General features: G+C 39.4%; 2 protein-coding genes across 2 annotated transcripts in view; one reads left to right on the top strand and one right to left on the bottom strand.

The window, feature by feature from the left end:
* Nucleotides 1–27,438, bottom strand: part of COL22A1 (collagen type XXII alpha 1 chain) — a 567,886-nt gene that overhangs the window by 23,149 nt on the left and 517,299 nt on the right. Inside the window, 8 exon segments of the mRNA XM_043991519.1 lie at nt 3,246–3,317; nt 4,955–5,008; nt 6,707–6,760; nt 11,970–12,023; nt 17,568–17,612; nt 19,632–19,685; nt 23,146–23,162; nt 23,165–23,199. Coding sequence (XP_043847454.1) covers nt 3,246–3,317; nt 4,955–5,008; nt 6,707–6,760; nt 11,970–12,023; nt 17,568–17,612; nt 19,632–19,685; nt 23,146–23,162; nt 23,165–23,199 — 385 coding nt within the window.
* On the top strand, nt 8,562–10,152 carry LOC122734621 (large neutral amino acids transporter small subunit 1-like). The gene is given in 5 exon segments (XM_043975571.1): nt 8,562–8,637; nt 8,640–9,311; nt 9,314–9,358; nt 9,361–10,106; nt 10,108–10,152. Coding segments are annotated over 5 exon segments (1,584 nt in total).

Below are 27,438 nucleotides of genomic sequence, written 5' to 3'. Positions count from 1 at the left end.
AAATGACCTCAGAGACTGTCTAGTCCTGTTTCTTCATTTTACAGACATTAACAGTGAGATCCAGAGGTGGTGGGGGGGTGTTGGTTCAGTTTTTGGTTTTGTTTTAAACCCAGGATCACAAAGTTAGGCAGTTAAGAAAGCATAGACTTTGAGACCTCTTTTGATTCTGCCCAGGGCAGACTGGCCCTTGCTCTTCTTTTTTCTTTTTTTGGGTGAGGCAATTGGGGTTAATTGACTTGCCCAAGGTCACACAGCTAATAAGTGTCAAGTGTCTGAGCCGGATTTGAACTCAGGCCCTCCTGAATCCAGGGCCGTTGCTTTATCCACTGTGCCACCTAGCTGCCCCCGGACCTTGCTCTTTTCACTATACTATATCGCCTCTCTGATGAGAGAGAGCAAATAATACAGTAGTATTTAGAAATTATTGTTTTACCCAGCCATAGCTGGGGTACCTTTCCTTCTCATGTGGCTATCAGTAACTGAGGTGACAGTGTTTAGGGTTAGGGTTTAGTGATTCCCCAGAAATCATTACATTAGAAGGGAACATAGACTATCAAAATTGATTGGGACCTTGGAACACTGGCTTTTAGAACAAAGAACATAGAAAGTTCAAACAAACAAAACCCCAGAATGTTAGAACTGGAAGATGCTTTAGAACACAAAATGTCAGAATGTAGAACATAAAATATTAGAATATAGAACATAAAATGTTAGAACTGGAAAACACCTTAGAATACAACATGTTAGAATAAAGAACATAAAAAAATTAGAACAAAGAACATAGTTTATTAAAACTGGGAGGTCTCTTGTAATGTAGGTTATTAGAATAAGGAACATAGGATTTTCAAACAAAGAAAACAGAATATTAGAACTGGAAAATGACAGAACACAGAATGCTAGAACATAAACATTAAATATTAAAGGCAAAGTACCTAGAATTTTAGAGCTGGAAGGAGTATTAGAGGTTCAAAATTTTGATTAGAGAGATTAAGAAAACATAGGTCCTAAAAGTCAAAGTAACTTAGCTAGGAATTTGCTAGTGACAACATTGAGGTTCACCAAGTCATAGAGTTAATAATAGTAATAATGACATTTAACATTTGTATAGGGCAGCTAGGTGGCCTGGTGGATAGAGTGCTGGGCCTTAAGTCAGGAAGACTCATCTTCCTTAGTATAAGTCTAGCCTCAGACACTTACTAGCTGTGTGACCCTGGGAAAGTAAGTCACTTAACCCTGTTTGCCTCAGTTTTCCTCATTGGTAAAATGAGCTGGAGAAGGAAATGGCAAACCTATCCCGTATATTTTCAAAGAAAACCCTAAATGGGGTCACAAAGGGTAGGATACAACTGAATAACAACAAGAACATTAATATAGCACTTACTATGTGCCAGTAACTTTACAATTTTGATCTCATTTGATCCTCACAGCTCTGAGAAGTCAGTGCTGTTGTTTATCCCCATAGAATAGTAGATCTTACTAATAGCATTACGTGTGTGTGGGCACACATACAAATTAAGAGGATGTTGTAGTGTGCTGTACTCAGAGATTCAGAACAGGTCTTGCTTGGTAAATGGAAGCTAAGATTCAATCACAGAAGACACTCCTCTTGTCCTTCTGGTTAATGATAATGACAATAACATCAGCTCACATTTATATAACCTTTTAAAGGTTTAAAAGTACTTCCCCCATAACAACTTGTAAGGTAGGTAGTTGTTGTTTGTCCTTTGTTTTCAAAGAGGACCAATGATATAATGAAGTAGCGTCTTGACTTGCTCATGAATTGGATTTGTAAGGCAGTTCAACAAAGTTATCCTCACTCTCTCTTCTCGAGACATCAAAATTCAGTGACAAGAGAGATGTCAGGACAACTGGCAATGGCCAGGGATACGGTGAATGACCCTGGAGCAGACGTCCCCTTAACTCATCAATGGGTTTGAGAAATTTTGGTTACCCTTAACTGGTTTAGCCTATCTGTCAAGGTGGCTTCCTGGATGTAGGGCACTGTGCATGCTACAGTTGCCACAGGTAACAGTTGGGTGACAGGTGGACTAGAAAAATGGATGAGCAGTCCTGAAAAGGGATTGGCAGCCCTCATACCAGAAGAGCTGGTCATCCCTTAACATGAGATAGGTAATGCCAATATTATTGCCCTTATTTTACAGATGCAGAAAATGTCACCAGAAAAGCTAAGTGACTTGTCCCAGGTCACACAGCTACAAAGTATTAAAGTAGGACTCAAATTGTTCTTTTTTGGTTCTTAAAGTTTTCTTTACTCCAATAGAAACAAGCAGCTAAATTATACATATGGATCCCTGAAGCTCCATATTGACCTAGAAAACTAGAAATTAACATTGAGTCTTAACTATATTTTTATTTATATTTGTTAATTTTTAAATTTTAATTTATTAATATTTCCCAATTACCTTTTCATTTGGCTTGAGCTGCCTTTGGGAATGTTGCTGGTTTTACGAGATATGTCTGACACCTCTCCTTTACACTATATCTCAGTGTCCTCTTTCCCTCTCCTGTTATTTCATCTGCCCCTGAATTAAGATGTGTGAATAATTCTCTCCATTATATGAGCTCATATTTCTATACCACTTTATAGCTTATAAGATGTGTTTCTCATAAAAGCTATGAGGTGAATAGTGCAAACATTATTTCCATTTTACAGGTGATGAAACTTAAACTTGCTCCATGGATGTCTTCCATGGATGTGGTAGAGCCAGGACATCTGACTCCAAGTCTAATATTGTCTCAAGGTTTACCTATTTATTCCTTTCAGGTACTATAACTGAGAAACCACTTCAGACTCAGTTTCTGGGTGGCAGAGACAATAATAGAAGTGTGATGAATTATTTTGAATTTCACTGCAGCAAAGGATAGAAATATGGATTCATTTCACAATATCTGACTTTTCCCCCTTCTAAGTTGTCCCCCAAATGACAATAGTTACTTTCATTTTCTAAGCCTTGGGCAAAATGCTTAACCTTCTGTGTTTTAATTGCTTATGTATAAAATGAGGGGTGGGGGTGGGGGGTTGACTGGATGATCGCGAAGGTCACTTTTGATCCTAACTACCTATTAACCTCTGAGCAAATACCTGAATAGATGGCATAGTTTGAATCCTGGAGCTAAATGAGAAATGGAGTCTGGACAAGAAATGAAGACTGGATATCCAATCTAGGAACCTTCCTGGCCACAGCTGAAGAACTATCGCTCCCACTCAGGGGCTCTCTGCTTACCGGAGGTCCCCGAGGTCCCTGGAATCCTGGAAGTCCTGGGCTGCCATTATCCCCCTTGTTTCCTTTCTGCCCCTTTAAAGACAAACAGGAAATAATAAGAAGAGCCCAGATCAGTTCTGGTCATAATCCCTTCCTTCATGTTTGCTCGGCTATGAATGGGAACAGACCAAAGAAAACCCAAAGGCATTTAGTATATAGTAAGATGGAGACACAGAATTTAATTAAATTGAATTGAACAGACATTAAGCCCTTTCTGTATGTAGAGTACTCGGCTGAGTGACAAGGAACCCAGAATACAGTCCCTACCCTCATGTAACTTACAGTCTAGTAGGGTTGGACTTAAGCTTACCTGGGCACACACAGATAATTATAATATAATGCAAAACAGATAAGCATATCTTTTAGAATCATAGAATCATAGCTGGAAAGGATGTCAGCGGTCATCTTGTCCAACAACCTCATCTGACAGATGAGGAATCTGGAGATGGACAGTGGTCTAGAGATGTGGCCAAAATCTCACAGGCAGCAGGCATAAGAAGTGGGTTTTGAACGTAGGTGTCTGACTCCAAAGTCAGTGTTCATTACAAAGCTGCATCCTTTCTGAATAGACTTAACTTCTAGAAAAAGCTAGAAGTCATCCAGAGACAACCCTAATGGATGGTGGAGGGGGGGAGGGAGGAGGAGAGGAATGACAAGAAAATAGCATTTTGGATAAAAATGATGCATGGCCATCAATAATGAAGTTGACTTTCCCCACTGGTCCACGAGTGGCTTCGAAGGCTTTTTTTTTTTTTTTTTTAAACAATAGAGGTTCAGAATGCTTTGAAAAATGGTAGTATCACTGGAACACACACATTTATATCTTCTGGCTGACCACTTGTTGGGATCATCAAATCACAGAATGTAGTAATTCTATAAAGAGTATTCTTGCTCAGGTAGGCAGTAGCCTACATGACCTCCAAGCTCTGAGATTCTAAAAGAATTTTTGAATCTGATTCAATAATGTTTTTGTTTAAAAAAGAAAAATGTGTGTGTGATTGCATTGTGTATATGTGCATATATGCACCAATAATATTGATACTCCTCACCCAGTTAGGAAATCTAATGTTGGAAGCTGGGATTGAACTGTGTTCGGCAGTCAGAGATCCATTAGCAATCCTATCCACAGTAATAGGTTGTTACTTCTGAGGTCTTTTTGGAAAGCAATCTCTGGAAAGATATTTGGGATTTGCCCATTCCCAGAAGCTTTCAGTAGACTTCTTTTCCTGGCATTTCTCTCAACTCTCAGTGGCTGAACATCAAGTCTTTCTACTCTTCCTCTGTTCATCTGAAGAGTCCCATTTGTTCTGCTCCCTACTGGGAGGCTGCTTGTGTGCAGTGCCCATAAATACATCTTGAGATGATAGACAGAGTCATTACTCCCTCTGCCTGAGGTAATGTGTAATCAGTCCAATTACTCCCTCCTGGTTCCCTGGGCTATGAAACAATGTTCCCTTTTCTGGGGCTGCACGAGATAAAGCTGATGCTCTCTGGTGGAAAGACGAACTGAGTCCTCCCCTTCTTCCAGAAGCAGCCTTTGAAGGTACTCTACATACAGGTGAAGGTGAGGCTGCCTACTCCTTATGAAGTGGGGAACCAAAAGCAATGGGTTGAAGCTGCCTTGGATTTGGCAAGTTACTTCCTTTATTTGGCATTTGACAGGTACTTACTGGGTTACCTGGTTGGCCAGGGTCTCCAGGAGAGCCAGGTGATCCATTTTTACCCTGCAGGGGGAAAATATAGGTAAGAATGCAACCACTTTATTCTACCCCTGTGACACCAATATCTCCCATCCCCTGCCTGCTTCCCTTTACCTTATGGAAAAGAAGTGCAAAGGGAATATTTAGTAAGTCACTATATTATGCTATTGAAATTAATGTTTATCTTTATTTCTTATATGCAGATCCGTTATATAAATCCCTTTATTATCTTATTGAGAGTAATGAATGTATTTTATTTCTTATGTGCAATATTCTTTATCCTCTTCAAGAACAGGGACTATTTTTTTTTTTACCTTTCTTTGTATCACCAGCACTTAACACAGTGTCTGACACATGGTGTTACTGTAATTTTTCAGTTGTGTCCAACTCTGTGACCCCATTTCAGGTTTTCTTGGCAAAGATACTGGAGTGGTTTGCCACTTCCTTCTCCAGCTCATTTTACAGATGAAGAAACTGAGGCAAACAGGGTTAAGTGACTTGCCCAGGTTCACTTAGCTAGTAAGTGTCAAAAGATCTGACACTCATGAAGATGGGTCTTCCTAACTCTAGGTCTGACGCTCTATCTACTCTGCCAGTTAGCTGCCCTATATGTGATGTCTGGTACATAGTAGGAGCTTAACAAATGTTTGACTGCCTAGTACACTCTACAACTTTTTTCCTTTCACATTAAATGGGGGTTCAGGAAGTTTTACAAAAAAGCCAAAACCTCTGGGAACTCCTGGGAAAAGGGGCTAAAGGACTGATCTGAGGATCAAGATTGACCTAGGTTCCATTCCTAAGTCTGACATGTACTACTTAACTGTATGACCTTGGGTGAGTCCCTTAACCTTTTAGTACCTCAGATAACTTTTCAAGAATATACGTTGTGGAACGGTTACTGATTTGCATTATCAGGAAGAGTTTCATCCTTGAACTTCCTAAATTGATGAAATCAAAGGTCTGGATCTCCATTTATGCCCAAATTAAATAAAACCAACCAAAACCCACCATTTCTTCTGAAATTTCCATAGCTTTTAGAATGTGATTTGTATGATGTGCTGTCAGAACATCCTTGACATTATAAAACCTTGTAATCAGGGCTATCCCTAGGGTCTGGTTACTCTTTGCCTACACTTTGGATAGTTCAGATCTGCTAAGATCTGCGTAGTTACCCATGGAAGAAGCTGATGGGAGAAAAGGTCATGTCTCCATCAGTCAGTGTCAAAAAGGGAGTTAATATTTCTATACATTCATATACATTAGTCCCTAAGCCTTACATCAACAACTAAGCATACTTGTAGAACTTTGCCCCCTTTGATATTTCCCTTTTCCAAGCTGCTGCTGGTATTCATCTTAACTTGATTTCCCATGAATGAAGGCAATGACAGAAAAGAGAAGGGAGAACACACAACATATGGAGAGGATATGTGATGCCACAGAAAAAGGCATAGTCATGAATTCAGTGGCCTTGGGTACAAGCCCCAGCTTTGGCACTTTTTAACCTGTGTGACCTCAGTTAAGTCACTTTCATTTTGGGGGTCTCAGCTTCTCCATCTGTAAAATGAAGATAATTATATTCACATCACCTACATCAAAAAGAGTTTTGTAAGGTAAGCTGTCTAGATAAGTGAAACCTTTTTATTGGTTAGTCTCTCACACCTGCATTGGGATGATCCTGCTGACAAATTGAAATAGTTGTCAAAAAGTAAACAGACAACTCACCGGTGCTCCTCTAAGTCCCCGAGGGCCTGGGGGCCCTGTGGGTCCAGTGTCACCCTAGATGAAGAAAATAAATCATCCAATCATTAATGCAAAAATAACCTCACAAAGGGACAAACGTATATAAAAGGGTGACATGGGTAAGAAAGCCCAAAGAATCTTTGAAAGAAAACATTAGCCTCTAGGTCTAGGTTTGAAAAGAAAAGAAAAGAAAAGGAGAGGGGGGGGGGGGAGGGGAGATTCTAATGAGAAACAGGAAAAGGTCCTAAAGATAAACTCAAATTATCAAATGAGAATGCTAAAATAATTAACAAACAACAACAAAAATGATGCCAGTGATTAACAGGTAAACAAAAAGATCATAAGATTTTAGAGGATCACCTAAGTTCTCTTCTTTTATAGATCAGGAAAATGAGGTCTGGAGATAATACAGTGACTTGCCTATGGTTCCAAAGGTGGTTAAGTGGCGGAGCCAGATTTCAAAGGCAGGTCTTCTAATGTGAAATCCACGCCTCTTTACTTGTTTAAGAGATGTATTCAGATGTATTTAGTGTTGAAGAGCCCACTACTTTAGAAGCCAGTCATGCAGATTGTTGGACAGTTTGGAGAGGTGGAAAATGTTGTTTTATTTTTTGTTTGTTTGTTTTTTTTTTATGTTGAGTTTAAATCTACTTCCCTTTACCCCAAGGTAGGATAGATGACCTAGAAGTTTCTCATTGACTACTGATTGCATTTCATTGATTTATATTTGGTTTGGCTTAAGCTTCAATGAGAACCAGATTTGGAATTAGAAGTCAAGCATCACTACTTGTAAGCTCTATGATTCTTACAAAAGTCACTTACAACCTCTTAAGTCCTCAGTTTCCCTACGTGTGAAATTACCAGATTAGATTATATGTCTAAGGCCTATTCCTGCTCTAAATCTTAGAAGATTTTAAAAGTTGAGGAGATTTGCCTTTCTGTACTTGACCAAAGGATATACTCTACAGAGAAGCTGATAAAATGGATAGGACACTGGACTTGGAGTCTGAAAGATCTGAGTTTGAATCCCTTTTCAGACACTGATTAACTGCCTAATTCTAGATATGTCACTGAACCTCTCTGTGTCTCAGTTTCCTTACCAATAAATTGAGAAGACTCAGACTCAATGACCTATGAAATCCTTTCCATACCCAAATCTATGATGCCTAGAATTGATTTTTATCCTTTTTTAAAAAATAAAATCTTATTTTATTGTAACTTGACTCTTTAGTCTCAGAGTGGAGTGGCCCTTCCTTCCCCCCTGAGACAATGGTGGCATAGAAAAAGAACTTGACTGGAAATTAGAAAACCTGGAGAGTATTCTGAGAGATACAACTATTTAGCTGTATGATTTCCTCATCTATAAAATGGGGGCATTAATATTTGTGCTATCTCCCTCACAGGACTATTGCAAGGAAGTGTAAAAAGTTTCCAGCATGGCCATAACAACAAGCTTCCTCCTCAAGGTTGAATATAGTTAAATTCAACTACAGGATCTAATATGAAATTCTCATTTGGCTTTGATGGCTCTTCACACCGTGGTGCCTTTTCCACCTTTATAGTCTTCTTACACTTTATTGCCACCCGCATGTTCCAAGATCCAGTGACACTGTCCTTTTTGCTGTCCCTCTCAGAAGACACTCCATCTTCCACACATTTGCACTGCTTATCCCTCACTCCTGGAATGTTTTTTCTCTCCCTGACTCTGCCTCTTAGCTTCTCTGGTTTCCTTTAAGAATCATCCCAACTTCTCAGCCTACCAGCCCGGCCGCCTATCCGCCGGCCTCCCGCGCGGCTGCCGCCGCTACCACTCCTCCCGGACCCGGCCGCCCGCCACATGGCTACTGCGCCACACCAGCGCCACCCCGCCGGGCCCCCCACCACAGCCACCACTGCCAGTCCTGCAGCTCCGGCCACGCCGGTCCCAACGAGGATTCCGAGTCCTGGCAGAAGATGCTGCAGCGGCAGAATGGCAGCGGCGACAGGCACGGGGACTACACGAACAGGTCCGGGGCCGGCTCAGGAGCTGACAAAGGCGTGACCCTGCAGCGCTCCATCACGCTGCTCAATGGTGTGGCCATCATCCTGGGCACCATCATCGGCTCGGGCATCTTCATGGCGCCCATGGGCGTGCTAAAGGAGGCCGGGTCACCCGGCCTGGTGCTCGTGGTGTGGGCCGCCTGCGGGCTCTTCTCTATCCTGGGCGCGCTCTGCTGCGCAGAGCTGGGCACCACCATCACCAAGTCCGGCGGCCACTACACCTACATGCTCGAGGTGTACGGCTTGCTGCCTGCCTTCCTCAAGCTCTGGGTGGAGCTGCTCATCATCCGGCCCTGGTCGCAATACATCGTGGTGCTCGTCTTTGTCACCTACCTGCTCAAGCCGATCTTCCCCAGCTGCCTGGTGCCCGAGTATGCGGCCAAGCTGGTGGCCTCCCTCTGCGTCCTGTTACTCACAGCGGTGAATTGTTACAGCGTGAAGGCCGCTACTAGGGTCCAGGTTGCGTTTGCTGCAGCAAAGCTGCTGGCTTTGGCCTTGATCATTCTCCCTGGCTTCATTCAAATTGGGAAGGGCAAGGTCTCCAGTTTGAGTTATCATTTGAAGGCACCAATTTAGACGTTGGGAACATTGTGTTGGGTTGTACAGTGGCCTCTTTGCCTACAGTGGCTGGAATTATTTGAATTTTGTCACAGAGGAGATGATAAACCCTTACAGAAACTTGCCCTTTGCCATCATCATTTCACTTCCCCATGTCACCTTGGTGTACATCCTGACAAACGTGGCTTACTTCACCACCTTGACCACCGAGCAGATGCTGAGTTCAGAAGCCATTGCTGTGGACTTTGGGAACTACCACCTGGGCGTCATGTCCTGGATCATCCCTGTCTTCGTGGGCTTGTCGTGCTTTGGCTCAGTCAATGGCTCCCTTTTCACCTCCTCCAGGTTGTTTTTTGTAGGTTCCAGGGAGGGCCACCTGCCTTCTGTCCTTCAAATGATCCACCCCAAGAACCTGACTCCTGTGCCATCCCTCATATTCACGTGTGGCATGACTCTGCTCTCTGCCTTCTCCAATGACATCTTCTCCGTCATTAACTTCTTCAGTTTCTTCAACTGGCTCTGTGTGGCCCTGGCCATCATCGGGATGATATGGCTCTGCTTTAAGAAACCAGAGTTGAACAGACCCATAAAGGTGAATCTTGGCCTTCCCATTTTTTTCATCCTGGCCTGCCTGTTCCTGATAGCCATCTCTTTCTGGAAAAATCCCATGGAGTGTGCCATCGGCTTTGTCATCATCCTCACGGGAATTCCTATCTACTTCATTGGGGTCTGGTGGCAGAACAAGCCCAAGTGGCTGATTCAAGGCATCTTCTGCACGACAGTGAGTGCTGTGTCAGAAGCTCATAGAGGTGGTTCCTCAGGAGTCCTGAGTCCAGTGGCCTTGGAGGGGGAGCACACAGATGTCACTTGGAAAGAGCACGCCCGCCCTTCCCCTCTTCAGAAAAACTAGCCCTGGCCCGGCAGTGCCCATTCCTTGGCCCTAGTGGCCGTGCCCGCGCGCTCTTCCTCTGCTTGAGCCCGGCAGCTGAGGGTGCTTCGCAAGACAAACCTGTGGTACAAACGCATCTCTCCTGAATACCTCCTCAGGACCTCGAGGGGGCAGAGAACAAGTTGCTGAATTAGGTGTTAAGACTTTGGATCTGTGATTGAGAGCTAGGGGTTATTGGGGGGAGTTTTAGCTTTCCTTCATTTTATTTTATTTTTAACTTAAGGTTCAGTCTAGTAGATGCCAGCGATACAATTTCTTTTTACAAGTGAGAAGATTTTTTTCAATGGTGCCAACTGTACCCATGTACCTCTGGATGGGACGACACACTGACACCAGTTCAAACAGCACTCCTTCGTGGACCCTTCTCCAGTGTTCTTGTAACTTTGGAGAAGGGCGTCTTCTGAAGACCCCACACTCCAGGGCACAAGTAGACAGAACTACTGAGAATTGATATGCTGTTGATTTTAAATGGGGGCTTGCACTGATTCCTGACGAGGGTCTGCTTCTGCTCCTCATTTTTTTGTTATCGCACAATGATATTGGGTTGTTGGTTTGTGGTTTTTTTTTTAAGTTGTCATAAATAGAGCTAGTTTAAACTGAACCTCTGGATTTTTGTTTTTCCCTGGAATACTGGAGGTACTTTCTGCTCACTGGCTGGTTTCCCTCCCCAAAGAGTAAAAATAAATTAATAACAGCCAAAAAAAAAAAAAAAGAAGAAGAATCATCCCAGATCCCACCTTTTGCAAACAGGCTTTCCTGATATCCCCCTGTACACCTCCCTGCTTTTGCCATCCCTCTGTGATTATCTCTCATTTTCACTGTAAATATTTTATATGTGCAATGCATTTGTCATTCTGTTACCTGCTTTAAATGGAGCTCCTCGGGGCAGGAATCATATTTTTGTCTTTCTCTACATCCCTAATTGTTTTAGCATAGTGCCTGGCAGTCATTTCCTCAACAAACATTTATTAACCACCTACTATGTCTCAAGCATTGTGCTAATCACTGGGAAGAAAAAAAGGCAAACGACAGCCCTTGCTCTCGAAGAATTTACAGTCTAAAGGAGAAAACAACATGTGAATAGTTAGGTATAAGCAAGTTATATACAATATAAATTGGAGAGAATCAACAGAGGGAAGGGATTAATATTCATGGGAATCAGAAAAGATATTTTGAAGGTAGAATTTTAGCTGGAACTTAAAGGAAGCCAAAGAAGTTAGTGCATTGTAGGTGCTTAATAAATGCTAGGTGACTTCTAAATATAGTGGCTCCTGGCCACTTGGTGATTTCTTTACTCATGAAAAACCATAAAACAAAGGAAAAATAATAATACATATGCACATAAGGGATAAGAGAGTAGGGAAGTAACTCATTGGAAAGGCTAAAATCCTTCAACATTCAAAATATAAAGTAATCTAGCTGCTTATCCTTCCATGTTGATGCCTTCCTCAATGTAAAATGCCTGATTCAAGAAAAAGGCCTGTGCTTTATCTTCATGACAGAGGATGTAAAGGGTGGCTTGGACCATCACCAGTTTCCACTGGTGGTCCCTGACATGGATTCTGAGATCCTATAATGGTTTGTGCTCAAGCACAGTCTTTGTACCCTTGGCTGCTGGTTCTAGGGTCACCATGTGCAATGCTGAAATAACAACTCCTTTTCCCCACCATAATCCCAACAGATAAGCGGTGCACTTACATCTTTCCCTGGTGACCCTTCTCTGCCTGCAGGGCCTGGTGTTCCTGGCTCTCCCTGTAAGAGAAGAAAATAAGGAGAAGATATTACTGAAAATAAGAGAGGGTGGAAAAGGCTTATTGCTGTGGAAGGTATTCCTGTGGAGTTACCTGGGAAAAGAAACTGAGGGGGTGCAAGGTAAAAGACTATGCTCTTGACACTCCTAGATATTTTTGAGTATGTGTATATACATGTGTATATGTGTTTATATGTACTATACTTTCCTACATGAAATAATTATGACAGAAGAACCCCAAGGCAGAATTTTGAAGCCATACCAAGCTGGCATTTTTGTCTATTGCTGACCCTTTACTGAATGGCATCTCTGAGTTGACCGTCAGTGGTCCCTTCACTCTCTACTGCCAGACCAATCAGAACTTTGCCTCAGCATGAGATCGCCTTTATTTTTCTTTCAGAACCCAGGACAGAGATTGGGTTTTTCAAAAAGATCACATTAGTTCTTAGGGAAAAAAAAGTCTGTCTTCTTATCATGGCTCTGTTCTCTAACAATCCCCAACCCAGTGGAAACACCCTTGGATACCTCACCTCTGACAGCTCAAAAATCTAAGGTACTAATGACTCTCACCATGAACAAGTCACTTAATGTCTATGAGCCCAGAAATGTATCCCAATCAAATGGAAATTGTTATTCTCCTAATAGCTGCCTCACAGCATTGCTGTGAAATTTAAGTACCATAGACTTGGCACAGTAGGAACAAAAAGAAAACATGGTGGAGGGAGTGGGGTTCAAATCATGGCTCTGCCATTTACTACCTGTGTGATGTCAGGCATGTCACCTCACCTCTCTGAGTGCAGCTTGCAAAATAAGACGCTTGGACTATATGACTTTCAGCTGGAGTTTCTTTTCCCTTCTTAAATTTCTCATGGCTTTTTTCTGGAACTCTTCTTTGTACTTTCTATATTCTCTCATATTGTAATTATTTACAGAAATGACTTGTCTTTCCAGAAGACTACTAGCACTTTGATGGCAGGGTTCTTTGTATACACGGAACCAAACACCAGATGTTGGTCATAGTAGGTGCCTAATAAAATTTCTGTTGCAAGAGGCCTTTCACAGTACCCTCACATCCACTTCTGGTTCCTTTTCTCTGAGATTGCCTCTCATTTATGCTGTATCTAGTGTGTATGTCCATGGCTCTTTGAATGTTGTTTCTTCCAGTAAAATGTGAGCTCCTTGAGGGTAGGGATCATATTTTTTATTTTCTTTGTATACCTCTAAACTTATCAAAATGCTTGGTACATAGTAAGCCCAAAATAAATCCTATTGACTGACTTTTTTTTTGTTTGTTTTTTGTTTTTTGCTTTTTTGGCAGGGCAATGAGGGTTAAGTGACTTGCCCAGGGTCACACAACTAGTAAGTGTCAATTGTCTGAGGTCAGATTTGAACCCAGATCCTTCTGAATCCAGGGCCGGTGCTTTATCCACTGTACCACCTAGCTGCCTCCATTGACTGACTTTTGGATTGAAATCATGTCATAAGGTAATAATTTTTGCACCTACCTCACAGGGTTGTTGTGAGGATCAAATGAGATAATATTTGTAAAGTGCTTAGAACAAGCTGTGGTATATGATTATGATGTAATATTATTGTGCTATAAAGAAATGTCAAGAAGAATGTATAAGGGGCTAAAATTCTAGCTAGTCTGTCTAAAATATCTAATGAGTGGTCGCCAATAAATTATAAGCTTTAGCAAGAGTTAGACTTTTAAGCATTTATTAAGGAGAATAAGAATTTGGTAAAGAGAGAGAGAAAAGGCCTAGATTCATCTATCTATTAAAGGGAGAGAGCATTCGTAGCTCCACTCTCCACCCGAGTCCTGAGGAAAGAGAGCTAGAGAGCCAGCCTCACCCCCTTTTCCTCCCACAAGCAAACGTCACTTCCTGAGGCCAAAGAAAAACTGCATGGCCTTGCCCTCAAAGGTCTTCTCATGGTGGAGCTTTCCTACAGTAAGTCTCCAGCAGGTGGCATCATTCTAATAGTTACAAATGATTTCAGAAAAACCTCAAAAAACTTACATGAACTGATGCAAAGTGAAGTAAACAGAACCAAGAGAATGTTGTACACAGTGGTGACAGTACTGTATGATAAAAGACTGTGAATAAATTATTCTCAGCAATACAAGAATCTAAGACAATCCCAAAGGATTCATGATGAAGCATGCTATCAACCTCCAGAAAAAAGAATTGATACTGTCTGAATACAGACTGAAGTATGCAATTTCTTTCTTTCTTTTTCATCTTTCTTTCTTTCTTTCAAATTTTATTTGAGTCTTATACAAAATGACTAATATGGAAATGTTTTACCTGATTGCACATGCATAAACTATATTGGATTGCTTACTGTTTTAGGGAGGGGGAAAGGAAAGAGGGAGGGATAGAATTTGGAACTCAAAACATTTTTTTAATGTTAAGTAATGTTTTAACATGTAATTGGGGAAAATAAAATATTGTTAAACAAAAAATAAAGTGCTTTAGCACAGTGCTTGACACATAGTAGGTGCTATATAAATACTTAATCACTTCCTTTCCTGGTTGCAGATTCCACCCACTGTTCCCAGCTCTGCCCTTTGAGAAAAGCAAAATTAATAGAATCCTTCTAGTACCTGACAAGACTTCTTGTTTTTGAAGGCAGCCATTAGGCCTTTCTCAGTCTTTTCTTGTCTAGGCTAAAGTTCCCCAGTTCCTTCAGTTAATCTTCATATAATTTTCTAGATGCAAATGATCTTTCCTTTTTCAAATCTTTTGTATCAATTTCTTTTAAGTTTGATTAATGTACTTTGATTTAACATTATAAACATTTACATATTTATGGAACAGCTGGTTGGTGCACTGATTACTGTACTGGACCTGGAGTTAGGAAAACCTGAATTCAAATCCAGCCTCAGGCACTTATTAGTTCTGTGAACCTAGGCAAATCACTTAGCTGCTATTTGCTTTCCTTTCCTCAACTGTAAAATGGGGATAATAACAGCACCTAACCCAGGCTGTTATGATGATCAAATGAGATTATATTTGTAAAGTGCTTAATAATACTTGGCACTGCTATAGTAGGTTCCATATAAATGTTATTTATTATTGTTGTTGTTATTCTTATTCTGAAAGTGCATGCAACATTCCACATATATAGTACCTTCAGGCTCCTCTATTATACACATTTTTTGAATTAATAGAAATCTATTTTCTCGCCTCCCACCCCAATGGGGGAAAAAGAGAATTCCTTGTAACAAATATTCATAGTTAAGCAAAACAAATTCCCTCATTAACTATATACAAAAACATATATATCTCATCCTAAATCTTAAATCCTTCCCCTCTGTCAGGAAGTGGGTTGCATGCTTCATTATTGATCTCTGAGAATTGTGGATAGTCGTTGTATGGATCATAGTTATTGAAGCTTTCAAATTTGTTTATCTTTATAATGTTATTGTTATTGTTTGTATAAATCATTCTCCTGGTTCTGCACATTCCATTCAGCATTTCATTTTTTTGAAGTCTTCAACATCATTCATTGTTATAATATTGATGTTCTGGTATTAATTGTTCTTCACGCTCTGCTTAATTCAGTCTATGTCAGTTCATATATCTCTTTCAAATCATTTATTTCCTCATTTCTTATAGCACAATAGCATTCCATTACATTCATATAACTTATTCAGTCATTACTTAATTGATGGATATTCCTTTAGTTTCCCGTATTTTTGCTATCCTAAAAAAAATTGTAATTTTTTTTGTACATATATAGGACTTTTTTCTACTTCTTTAATGTCTTTTGAATATAGGCATAGCAGTGGTATATCTGGGCTAAAGGGCATGTACTGTTTAGTGTGTAGATGTTTTTATATGTATGTGTATAATTCCAAACTTCTTTCCAGAATGATTTTTTCCATTCACAGGTCCACTGGTAGTGCATCAATGTGACTCCCCCCCCCCCAAAGCCCTCCCAACATTTATCATTTCCTTTTATTGAGATCATTGCTAAGCTGATAGGTGTGAGGTAGAATTACTTTAATTTGCATTTTTAATTAATAGTAATTTAGAGCAAGTTTTTTTTTTCCAATTAGGCTATAGATAGCATGTGTTTTTCTTTTCTCCTGAAGAATTTCTGGTTCAACTCTTTAGGCCATTTATGAAATGGGGAATAATTCTCATTCTATAAATTCCTTATACATATTGGAAATAAAACCTTTATCAGAGAAACATGTTGTAAAGTCCCCCCCCCCAGTTAATTCCTTCCCTTTTAAATTTCACTTTGTTTTGTTTGTGTAAAGATACTTAAATTTATGTAATCAATTATTAAATAAGGAAAATTATCCTTTGTCTTCTGTGATCCTCTCTATGCCTTATTTGGTCATGTGCTTTTCTCTCATTCTAAGATCTATCAGGTATTTATTCTGTGCTTGTCTAATCTCTATGATGTGACCTTTTCTATCTAAGTCACTTGTCAATTTGGAGCCTATCATGATTTAGGGTGTGAAGTGTTTCTCTAAATCTAATTTTTACCCATACTGCTGTTCAAATTGCTAAAAGTTTTTGTTGAGTGAGTCTTTATCCCAATAGCCAGAGTTTCAGGGTTTATCAAATACCAGAAGTAGCATTAGTTCTAGTATTCTATGTGTGTCTCCTTTGTATTTATCCTTCCTTTTATATTTCCATATGCACATGTGTCTGATACAGTTGGCTCTTGAGGACAAGAATTAGGCTACTTTTCACTGTTTTTTCCTAACCTTAGGCCAATCTATCTTCCTCAGAGCTGCCAAAATAATTATCCTAAAGCACTGGTCCTAAAGTGTCACTCCTCTACTCAATAAAGTACAGTATCTCCCTATCACCTGTAAGATCAAATAGTAACTGCTCTGCTTGTCATTTTGAATTTTTTTGCAACCCAGACTTTCATACCTTTCCAGACTTCTTCCACACTATTTTCTTCCAAGCATTCAGTGAGCAGGCAGGAAAGGCCTACTTACTGCTTTATACACGTGATACTCCTTCCTCCATCTTCTGTCTTTTTGTCTTTGCACCAGCTTTGCTCCATGTCTCCATTCAAGTCGTGGAATCCCTCATACCCTTTAAGACTCAGTTCATATACCAGCTTGTCCATGAAGCCTTTCTTTATCCTTCCTTCCCCCTTCCCCCACCCAGCTGTGAGTACACCCAATCCCCAAACTACCTTATATTCATTTTGCGTCTCTTCTACAAACAGGATGTTCCAAGCTTTAAAGCTTATAAACTGCCCTAAGACTTTTGGGACAGTCTATAAACTCATAGAGATTCAAGTTGTCATGTGACTACCTACTCCTTGATGATAGGAACTGATTTATTTTGGTTATGGCAACCCCACAAGTGCCTGGTAGATAGTAAGTACTTAATAAATTATTGTTAAGTATATATAGTTGGTGCTTAATGTATACATATTCAATTTACTTGAAATTTTTGGTGATGCTGGCATTATTGACTAAATTAATGTGGTATTCCTCAGAGAGTAGATTTCCACTCAATGAATAAATCAGTATTTATTGAACACATACTATATGATTGACTTACCCTAGGGCCAGGTGGGCCAGAGTCTCCTGTGTGTCCCTTGAATCCCTAGAAGAAAAATAATTATATTTTTCATGAACAAAATTCCTTCAGAGGGAGAAATTCTTATAGTATATATGTGGGCATCATGGTATAACATGGCCTTTTCATGCTTATGCTTGACAGAGCCCAATTGTTTCAGTCATTCCAAGCCAGTCCACCATATCATCTCTTCCTACACTAGCCTGGCACATTTTCCATCCCTTGGTAGTTTGTGATAGAACTTCTATAGTCAAGAAATTGGCCACTTAGAACAAAGGCATCATGAAGCAATCTACAAATAATAATGGTGGAGGTCAGTTGCCTCTGCAAGAGTGTGTGGACATTCATGCATGCATGCATGCATGCATGCATGTACGCATGCACATACGTGCATACACATACATCCTCCCTGGGCTAGGAAAATTAGGACAAACATTCATATAGTTGAAGTAGCCTAGTCAGTTTCCACTTTGCTCTTAGACTCTGCTACTAGATCCAAGATTCTGAGAGTAGAATGTGAAAGGTTACTCTATAAAGGAAGGTGTCTTACAAAGAAATGAGCAACATCGATAAGATCCCATCTTGTTTGCTTATCTGAATGTAAAATAAAATAAGGATTTCAAGGCAAATGGCTGGAGTAGATGACCCCTAAAGTGTCTTCCAACTCTATCCTAGGATTTCTCTGCTTTGATTCCTTCAATAGTAACTTGGCCATTGGATAATAACAACAATAATAAAAATAACAATAAGAACTATAAGAATAGCTAGCATTTATATAGGGGTATCTATGTGATACAGTGGATAGAGGGCAGAGCCTGGAGTCAAAAAGACTCATCTTTCTGAGTTCAAATCTGGCCTCAGGATACTTAGTAGCTGTGTGACTCTGGGCAAGTCACTTAATTCTATTTGCTTCCATTTTCTCAGCTATAAAATTAGCTAGAGAAGTAAATAGCAAAATTACTCCAGCATCTTTGCCAAGGAAACTCCAAATGGAGTCATGAAGAGTGTGACACAACTGAAACAACTGAACAAGAAGTATTTATGTAGCTAAGTGGTATAGTAGATACAGTACCAGGCCTGTAGTTAGGAAGCCCTGTTCAATCTTACTAGCTATGTGACCCTGGTAAGTCATTTAACCTTGATTTACCTCAGTGTCCTCAACTGTAGAATGGTGATAATAACAGTACGTAATTTACCAGGTTGTTGTGAGGATCAAATGGGATAATAATTGTAAAGCACTTAGCACAGTACATGGCACTTAGTGTTTTAGAAATGTTGGATATAATAACCATCATCACCTCCATCATCATCAGTATCTCATTTAGTTTTCATAATAATCCTGTGATATTGGTACAACTATTATCCCCACTTGGAAAATGAAAACACTCAGGCTCATGGAAGCTAAATGATTTGTCCATGGTCACATAGCTAGTAAGGGTCCAAGACAGGATTTGAACTCAGTTTTTCTTGACTCAAAGTTCAATGCTCTATCCATTACACTACCTAGCTGTTTAACTAGCAGTATAATCTTGGGCAAACCAATTTACTTCTTTGGGCTTCAGTTTCTCACCTGGCAAGTGAAGAAATTGGATTAGAATATCTTTGAGATCTATTGTGCACTCAAATTTCAAAGATTATATGACCTTGACTCAATGATGCTGTGAGTTCTGGCCCTGACAAATTACGTATTACAAAGTCTCTACATCCCTGTTCTCATCCCCCAAACCTTGACTATAACCCTGAAGATATTGAATTGCATATCCCAATGGAAGCCATTCATTTTATTATGCATAAACAGACATAGCTATTACTAAGACAAATGTGATGTCATGTTATACACGTGCTTAAGATGAGGGATAGAATGCTCAACATCCTTCGCCTTGCTCGTGTAAACTGCATGGTATTCCTCAAAATATTTATTCATACCTAATTTCCAACTTGCAATTCAGAGAAGAAGGCTTATTTTGTCATTAAGTGCCAGTGTCTACCAATGTCATTCACGTTGTCAAATAAGATTTAGCATAGAAAAAATATTTTGGTACTTACAGGTGGTCCTCTGGCACCATGTTGTCCTGGAAGGCCTGGTTCTCCTGAAGGACCCTGAAGGGACAGAGGAAAGAAGGAGGAGAGAAAGGAATTCATACCATAGTATTATTTATAAGCTCTTTGCTTCTATGGAATCTGGGATAAACCATCCTCAATAATAGCATCATTACACTTCCCTGCCTATTGAAATCCTTCTCTCCTTTGTAGGACCAACTCAGGTGCCAATTCCTTCTAGAAACCTTTTATCACCCCAGTCAGAGATAATCTCTCCCTCTATTAATCTCTTATTCCTCTGTTTGACCTTCCCAATAGCACTTAATAAGAGACTATCCTGTATTACAGTTGTCTGCATTTTGTGTTGCATCTCCCATCTCATTAGATTGTAGGCTTCTTGAGGGTCTGAATGGTCTTTCATTTTTACATTTCTGCTGCCTGGCATGGTGTTCTATTCACACTTAACACATGTTTTTTTTTTTGTATCAATATGAAGCTGTTTTCTCTATTAGTGTCTCATATTTACTAAATATGAACACAAAATAACTAGCCAGCAAGAATCTTATCCCTTGCATACATTCCATGCTCTCCTTCCTTCATGTTTTTGCTCACCTTGTTCTTCAATCTATAATGCTTTCTATTCTTATGGCCACCTGCTGAAGTATTAACCATTTTTCAATTTTTGATTTAAAACCTGCTCAGTAAAACCTTCCCTGATCTCCTTAATCAGAAGTCATATTTTCCTTCTAGGTGCTGATTAGTGTGAATAATGAATCCCATGAAGTGAAACTGAATGCATTTGAATTTTCACTATTAGAAGTTATAATTATGTAAAACATGGTAACTATTCCAGGCCAATGGAAATATGCAGTGTGAATTCCAATAATGTGACCACCTAACAGATCCATTATGCACACTTTTTGTCATGGTCACTCAGTCGTTTCTGTTGTGTCTGACTCTTCATGAGCCCATTTGGTATTTTCTTGGCAAAGATACTAGAATGATTTGCCGTTTTCTTCTCCAGCTCATTTTATAGATGAGGAAACCAAGACAAAAAGGGTGAGATGACTTGTTCAGGGTAACACAGCTAGTAAGTGTTTGAGGCCAGTTTTGAATTCAGCAAGACTCTTCTTCTTGACTCTAGGCTCAGTGCTTCATCCACCATCTCACCTGGCTGCCATTATGCATACTACTCAGGATCAAGGTGACCTACATGCTCTCTATAGTAATGCAGCAATTTGTTTTCATGCCTCATGCTCTTTCTAATTATAAATATTTCTTTACATTTCTGATACTTCTTACCATGTTGTAAGCTTCTTGAATTAAGAAGATATGACCGACTTTATAACCCTCCCTAACACATATCCCAAAGCTCTGCACATAGTGGGTTCTTTTATATATATATATATTTTTTAGTGAGGCAATTGGGGTTAAGTGACTTGCCCAGGGTCACACAGCTAGTAAGTGTTAAATGTCTGAGGCCAGATTTGAACTCAGATACTCCTGACTCCAGGGCCAGTGCTCTATCCACTATGCCACCTAGCTGCCCCAGTGGGTTCTTAATAAAGTATGTTGAACAAAACTTGGCAGAGCCGAGAATAGGTAGGGGAAAGATGTGACTGCCAAACATAATTTTCTTCAATTTTTTTCTACACAAGGATGTTTTTCATAATTACTGTGAAAGTCATTTGGAAAAATGTATGTATTGGAAAAAAAGGGGAGGCCTTAGTTTCCTGATCAGTAGAATGAGGGAGCTGCATTAGATAATCCCTAAGGTCCTTTTCATCCACCTTTCTGGGCCTCAATTTCTTCCTAAAATTGGGACATTGGATAAAGAGTTGGGCTCACATTTAGGAAGATCTGATTCCAACCTTAGACACTTGCTAACTGATAGCTGGCTCACCATGATTCTTGCCTCCCCAATTACTGTCCTCAACCTAAGGGATTCCTACCTATATATTGACTGTCCTTTAGACACTCTAACCATTCACTTAGTTCTTCTACCTACTAATCACTCTCTGCCTTCTACAGAACCGAAGGAGCTAAAAAGAAATGCAAGATGTACAGATTTAGAGAATCCACCCCAAATGTTCACACGGACTGTTTGTGCCCGACCTGTGGTAGAGCCTACCAGACTCGTATTGGTCTGCTCAGCCACAGATGGACAAACTCTAACTTGACTCCAAAATAGTGATATCGTTTTAGTCCTCTTTTATAATGAAGGACAACAACCAACCAACCAACCAGTCTTCAACCTGCTCACTTCCCATAAGCTCTTCCTCCATCCCAACTCAGACTAAGGTAAAGATTGTCATACCTTGGATCGTGCCACGATCCACAAATGTAGCACCCATCTCTGCGTTTAGGAATTATGAAATCCCCCTATCCAACCTTAATTTATTGGCTTTTTAACCTCTTCCTCTATATTACAAAACCCTGCTATCCATTCACACCGTGAATTCCTATCCCTTGATCCCTTAATTCTCTCCATGGAACATCTCCCCTACACCAACTACTCTCTCCCATTTTCCCCACCCAGACCTCTTGGTGACCCAATTCAACTCTACACTGTCCTTCTCTCTTGATCCTCTAGTGCTTTGGCCATATTCAGGATAATTATATGCAGCAAAGCCTCAACCTTGGATCATTGCTGTTATTCACCACTTTAATTACCCTGATAATGGAAAATGTTGTGAAGCACAAAATGCATTAGGCCACATTCTATGAGACCTAGATCCCAGGTCTAATTCTACCACTAACTAGATTCACCAACATCCTGGTTAGACCTTGAATAAGGGATGAAACATACATTTATTAAGCACCTACCATGTGTCAGGCACTGTGATAAGAGCTTAATGAATATATGAATATTATTTCATTTGATCCTTATAACAAGTCTAGGAAGGAGGTGTTATTATCCCCACTTTATAGATATGGACATTGAGGCAGAAAGAGCAGAAGTTAAGTGACTTGCCACAGCTAGTTAGTTTACTTATTTTGTTAAACACTTTGGAATTCCTGGTTTGGGTCATATACAGGAATTTTCCTTTGCATAAAGCACTCCAGCTATGAATTTGACACCTCTGATCTAACAAAACTATTTAAAATTTGAGGCCAGATTTGAATTTGGGTCTTCCTAGCCCCAGGTCCAGTGTTTTAGCCATTGAGCCACCCAGCTGTTTCTGATAAAGCATTTGACATTTATCACCGTAAGTTTCCTCCTCTTTAAAATGGGTGGGAAAGGCATAGGGTTGGACTATATGATTTCAAAAGTATCTTCCAACTGTAAACTCTTATGGGTCTTTTTTCTGTTCATTCATTTTACATTCAATAATCTCAAAGGGAGAGTGCAGCAAATATGATCTGGTTAGAGAACCATGTGATATGAGAGATCAAATGGACCTCTAGTCTAACTTATGCCCGAGAAGAAACGCCCTCCACAAAATCCCCAACCACCAAGCATACTAGTTCTACTTAATAACTTCAGTGATGGGTGTTGCCAAATAATTCAGTCACTTACTGGTTCTCCAGGGGGCCTGGCTTTCCGTCTTTACCTTCCTTCCCTTCTTCACCCTAGAAATGAAATACAAAGAGATCAGCATCTCAAAGAAAAGGAGAACAGAAGAAGTGTGGCAAAGAGAACCTAGAGTTGGACTTGAAAAGAGGTTCAAATGCTACCTCAGACACTTGCCAGCTGTAGGTAAATCTTAGCCTGAAGTAAATTAAAACACCTCTCTAAACATCAGTTTCCTCATCTGTAAAGTGGGGATAATAATAGTGTCTAACTCACATGGTTGTTTGAGAATCAAAGGAGATAATGCACATAAAGTGTTTCTTAAACCTTAATACTCTGTATATTATTAATTATTCCTTGATACTCTGTGCTATTATGAAAAAGTAAAGAAAAAGAAAAGGGGGGAAGGGAGAGGAAGAATGAGGAAAATTTTCTCACATAAAGGAGACATACAAGGAAAAACTTTTAGAGTAGAGAGGAAAATGGGGGTGAGGGGTTAGTAGACAGTGCTTGAACCTCACTCTCATTGGAATTGGTTCAAAGAGGGAAGAATATACACTCACTTGAGTATAGAAATATATCCTACCCCATATAAGGATAGGAGGGGAAGGGGATAAGAGACATAGTGGGGGGAGGGGAATAAGGAAGAGGATAGATTGGAGGAATCAGTGGTCTGAAGCAAGATAGACTTTTGAGGAGGGACAGGATAAAAAAGGGAGAAAGATAAAAAGAAAATCAGATGGAGGGAAATGTAGAGTTAAGTGTTATAATTGTATGAATGGAACAAGGTAACCTATAGAATGGAAGCAGATAGCAGAACAATTATGTTATGTGCAAGAGACACATTTGGGACAGAAAGACACACAGAGTTGAAATGAAGGGTTGAAGCAGAGTCTATTATGCTTTGGCTGAAGTGAGGAGGGCATGGGTGCCAACCATGATCTGACAAAGCAAAAGCAAAAATAGCCCTAATTGAAAGAGATAATTAGGGAAACTACATTTTGCTAAAAGGTTCCATAGATAATAAAATAATACCAAAATACCCCCCAAAATTACATAAGTTTCTATGATAAAGGCCTCATTTATCAAATATAAAGGTAATTCAGTCAAATTGGGGGCAGTTAGGTGGTGTAGTGGATAGAGTACTAGGCTTGGAATCAGGAAGACTTATCTTCATGAGTTCAAATACGGCCTCAGACACTTACTAGCTGTGTGACCCTGAGCAAATCACTTAAACCTGTCTGCCTTAGTTCCTCATCTGTAAAGTGAGCTGGAGAAGGAAATGGAAAATCACTACATTATCTTTGCCAGGAAAAGCACAAATAGGTTCATGAAAAATCAGACAGGACTGAAATGACTGAACGAGAATTAAATTTATAAAAAAAATAAAAGCCATTCCCCAGATGATAAATGGTCAAAGGTTATGAACAGGCAGTTTTCAGAAGAAATCAAAGCTATCTATAGTCATATAAAAATGCTCTAAATCACTATTGATTAGAAAAAGAGAAATTAAAATAACTCTGTGGTACCACCTCATACTTATCAGAAATGAAAATGCTGGAGGGTATAAGGGAAAATAAGTAAATTAATAAACTTTTGGTGGAATAGTGAACTGATCTAACCATTCTGGAGAACAACTTTGTACATATCCTTTGACCCAGAAATACCACTACTAGATATTTACACAAAGAGATCAAATAAAAAGGAAAACGGACCAATATGTACAAAAATATTTATAGCAGCTCTTATTCTGGTGGCAAAGTTTTGGAAATTAAAGAGATGCTCATCAATTGGGGAATAACTTAACAAATTGTGGCATAGGATTGTGATGGAGTATTATTGTTCTATAAGAATGACAGAAGGGTTAGATTCAGAAAAAAACACATGGTAAGACCTACATGAATTGATGAGATGCAAAGTCAAATGTCAAGACAGAACTGGAATTTCATTGTGCACAGTAACAGCAATGTTCTAATGATGATCAACTGTGAAAGACTTAGTTACTCTGATCAATACAGTGATCTAAGACAATTCTAAAAGACTCACGATGAAAAAATGATATCCATATCCAGAGAGAGAACTGATGAATTCTGAGTGCAAACTTAAATATAATTTTCTTGCCTTTTTTCTTTTTTAGGGTGATATGGCTAATATGAAAATGTTTTCCATGATTTAATGTATAATTAAATATCATATTTTTGCCTTCAAAGTCAGGAGACGTGGGAGGGAGGGAGAGATATGGAACTCAAATTTTTAAAAAATAATGTTAAAAATATATTCAAATATTTTTAAATTAAAAATATATAATTAGGGGGTGGTTGAAAAGATATTCTTTCCTTTCTACCTTTACTGCCTAACCCCTCCCCAGATCCATGTGTCTGGTTCTCTTTCATTATGTAAATACTTAGAATTTTAGCTGTAATTCCATGATTTACCCAACATCCAACTAATGTTCACGAGGATGGGGGGCACAGTCTAGTCTCATTTCTGAATCAGTTGGGAAGGAACATGATGTGATTGCATCATGACTATAAATCAAAGCTTAGGGAAAGTTAGGAGACACAGGAAATGAATTAATAAGATTCTCAATTAGGATCAACTTTAGTTTTCCAATATAATCACTGGCTTGTTTAATATAAGGTTCACTTTTTAAAAAAAATAGTGGCTGCCACCACCCACTAAGAGCTAGAAAGCTTGGATTTTGTAGGTATGTTTAAAAACAATAATAGTGATATATAGTAATGTTGTAATTTAAAGGGTACAGTTTTGTTTTTGTTTTTTTTTTTTTTGGTGAGGCAATTGGGGTTAAGTGACTTGCCCAGGGCCACACAGCTAGTAAGTGTCAAGGGTCTGAGGCCAGATTTGAACTCAGGTCCTCCTGAATCCAGGGTCAGTGGTCTATCCACTGTACCACCTAGCTGCCCCACAAAATATTTTTAATACATATTATCTAAGCTGTTTCTCACAATCTGGGAAAAGGTGGTCATGGGTCATTCAAATTCTATTATTATTTCTTATTCAGACATGGGGTGACATATCTGAGGTCACAAAGCAAGCAAGTGGGCAAGCCAGGACCCAAACTAGGTCTTCTGAATCCAAAATCGGTGTCCTTTGGTGTATTATCTCAATATCTCCAAGGCTCAGACTCAGTCAAATGTTTTTATTTATTTTATTTTTTATTGAATAGAATTTTATTTTCCAAAATATATGTAAAACACACATTTTAACATCAATTTAAAAAAAATTGTGTTCCAATTTCTCTTCCTCCTCCATTCCTACACCCCACCCACTAGAACTCAAGCATTTCAAAATAAGTTATACATGAAGTAGTCATGGAAAACGTTCCCACATTATCTAGGCTGTGAGAGAAAACAGTTAAAAAATCCCCCCAAACTTCACATTGAGGAATTGTCAAGAGGAAAAAAAATTTTAAATGTATTTCCATCTATTTTCAGATATTATCACTTCTTTCTCTGTAGATGGGTAGCCATTTTCATAAGTCCTTCAGGGTTATATTGGATCATTGTCTTGCTAAAAATAACCACATGCTTCCCAGCAGATCATCTTACATATTGCTGTTATTTTGTATACAGTACACATCACTCTGCTTCAATTCATGTAGGTCTTTCTAGGTTTTTCTGATAGTATCCTGTTCATCATAACCTAAATAAAGTACCTTAAACTTGACAAATAATTTTCTTCATAGTAAGTACCACACATTTTGCCATTATAATCAATCATCATAACTATTTCCCTCCATCCTATTCCCTTCCCATGATATTTACTTATTTTCTATCTTCTTTTAACCTATTCCTCTCAAAAGTGTTTTACTTCTGACTGTCCCCTCCCCTTTTTTTCACCTTCCTTCTTTATCCTCTTCCCTCATACTTTCCTGTAATGTTAAATAGATTACTCCTCTCAATTGGGTGTGAATGTTATTCCCTCCATGAGACCACTCTGATGAGTTTAAGTTCTTTGAGCTAATTCTGTGTTCCAAATTTTCTTCCTCCCTCCCTCCTCAACCCTCCCTATGAAATCAAGCAATTCAATATGTCATACTTATGCAGTTATGCAGAACATCTTTACCTTCCTTGAAAGTGTTTTGCTTTTTACTGCTCTCTCCCCCAATCTGCCCTTCCCTCCTTCCCCTCTTCCCTTCCCCGTCAGTTATCTCCCTCCCTTCCCTCAGGGAAAAAATATATTACTATACCTACTTGAGTATGTATGTTAGGCCTTCTTTGAGCCAATTCTGATGATATTAAGGTTCACTCACTCCCCAATTCCTTCCCCCTCTTCCCC

This window comes from Dromiciops gliroides, chromosome 1 (assembly GCF_019393635.1).
Source record: "Dromiciops gliroides isolate mDroGli1 chromosome 1, mDroGli1.pri, whole genome shotgun sequence".
Lineage (NCBI taxonomy): Eukaryota > Metazoa > Chordata > Mammalia > Microbiotheria > Microbiotheriidae > Dromiciops > Dromiciops gliroides.
This window is presented reverse-complemented; position numbering and strand designations above follow the sequence as displayed.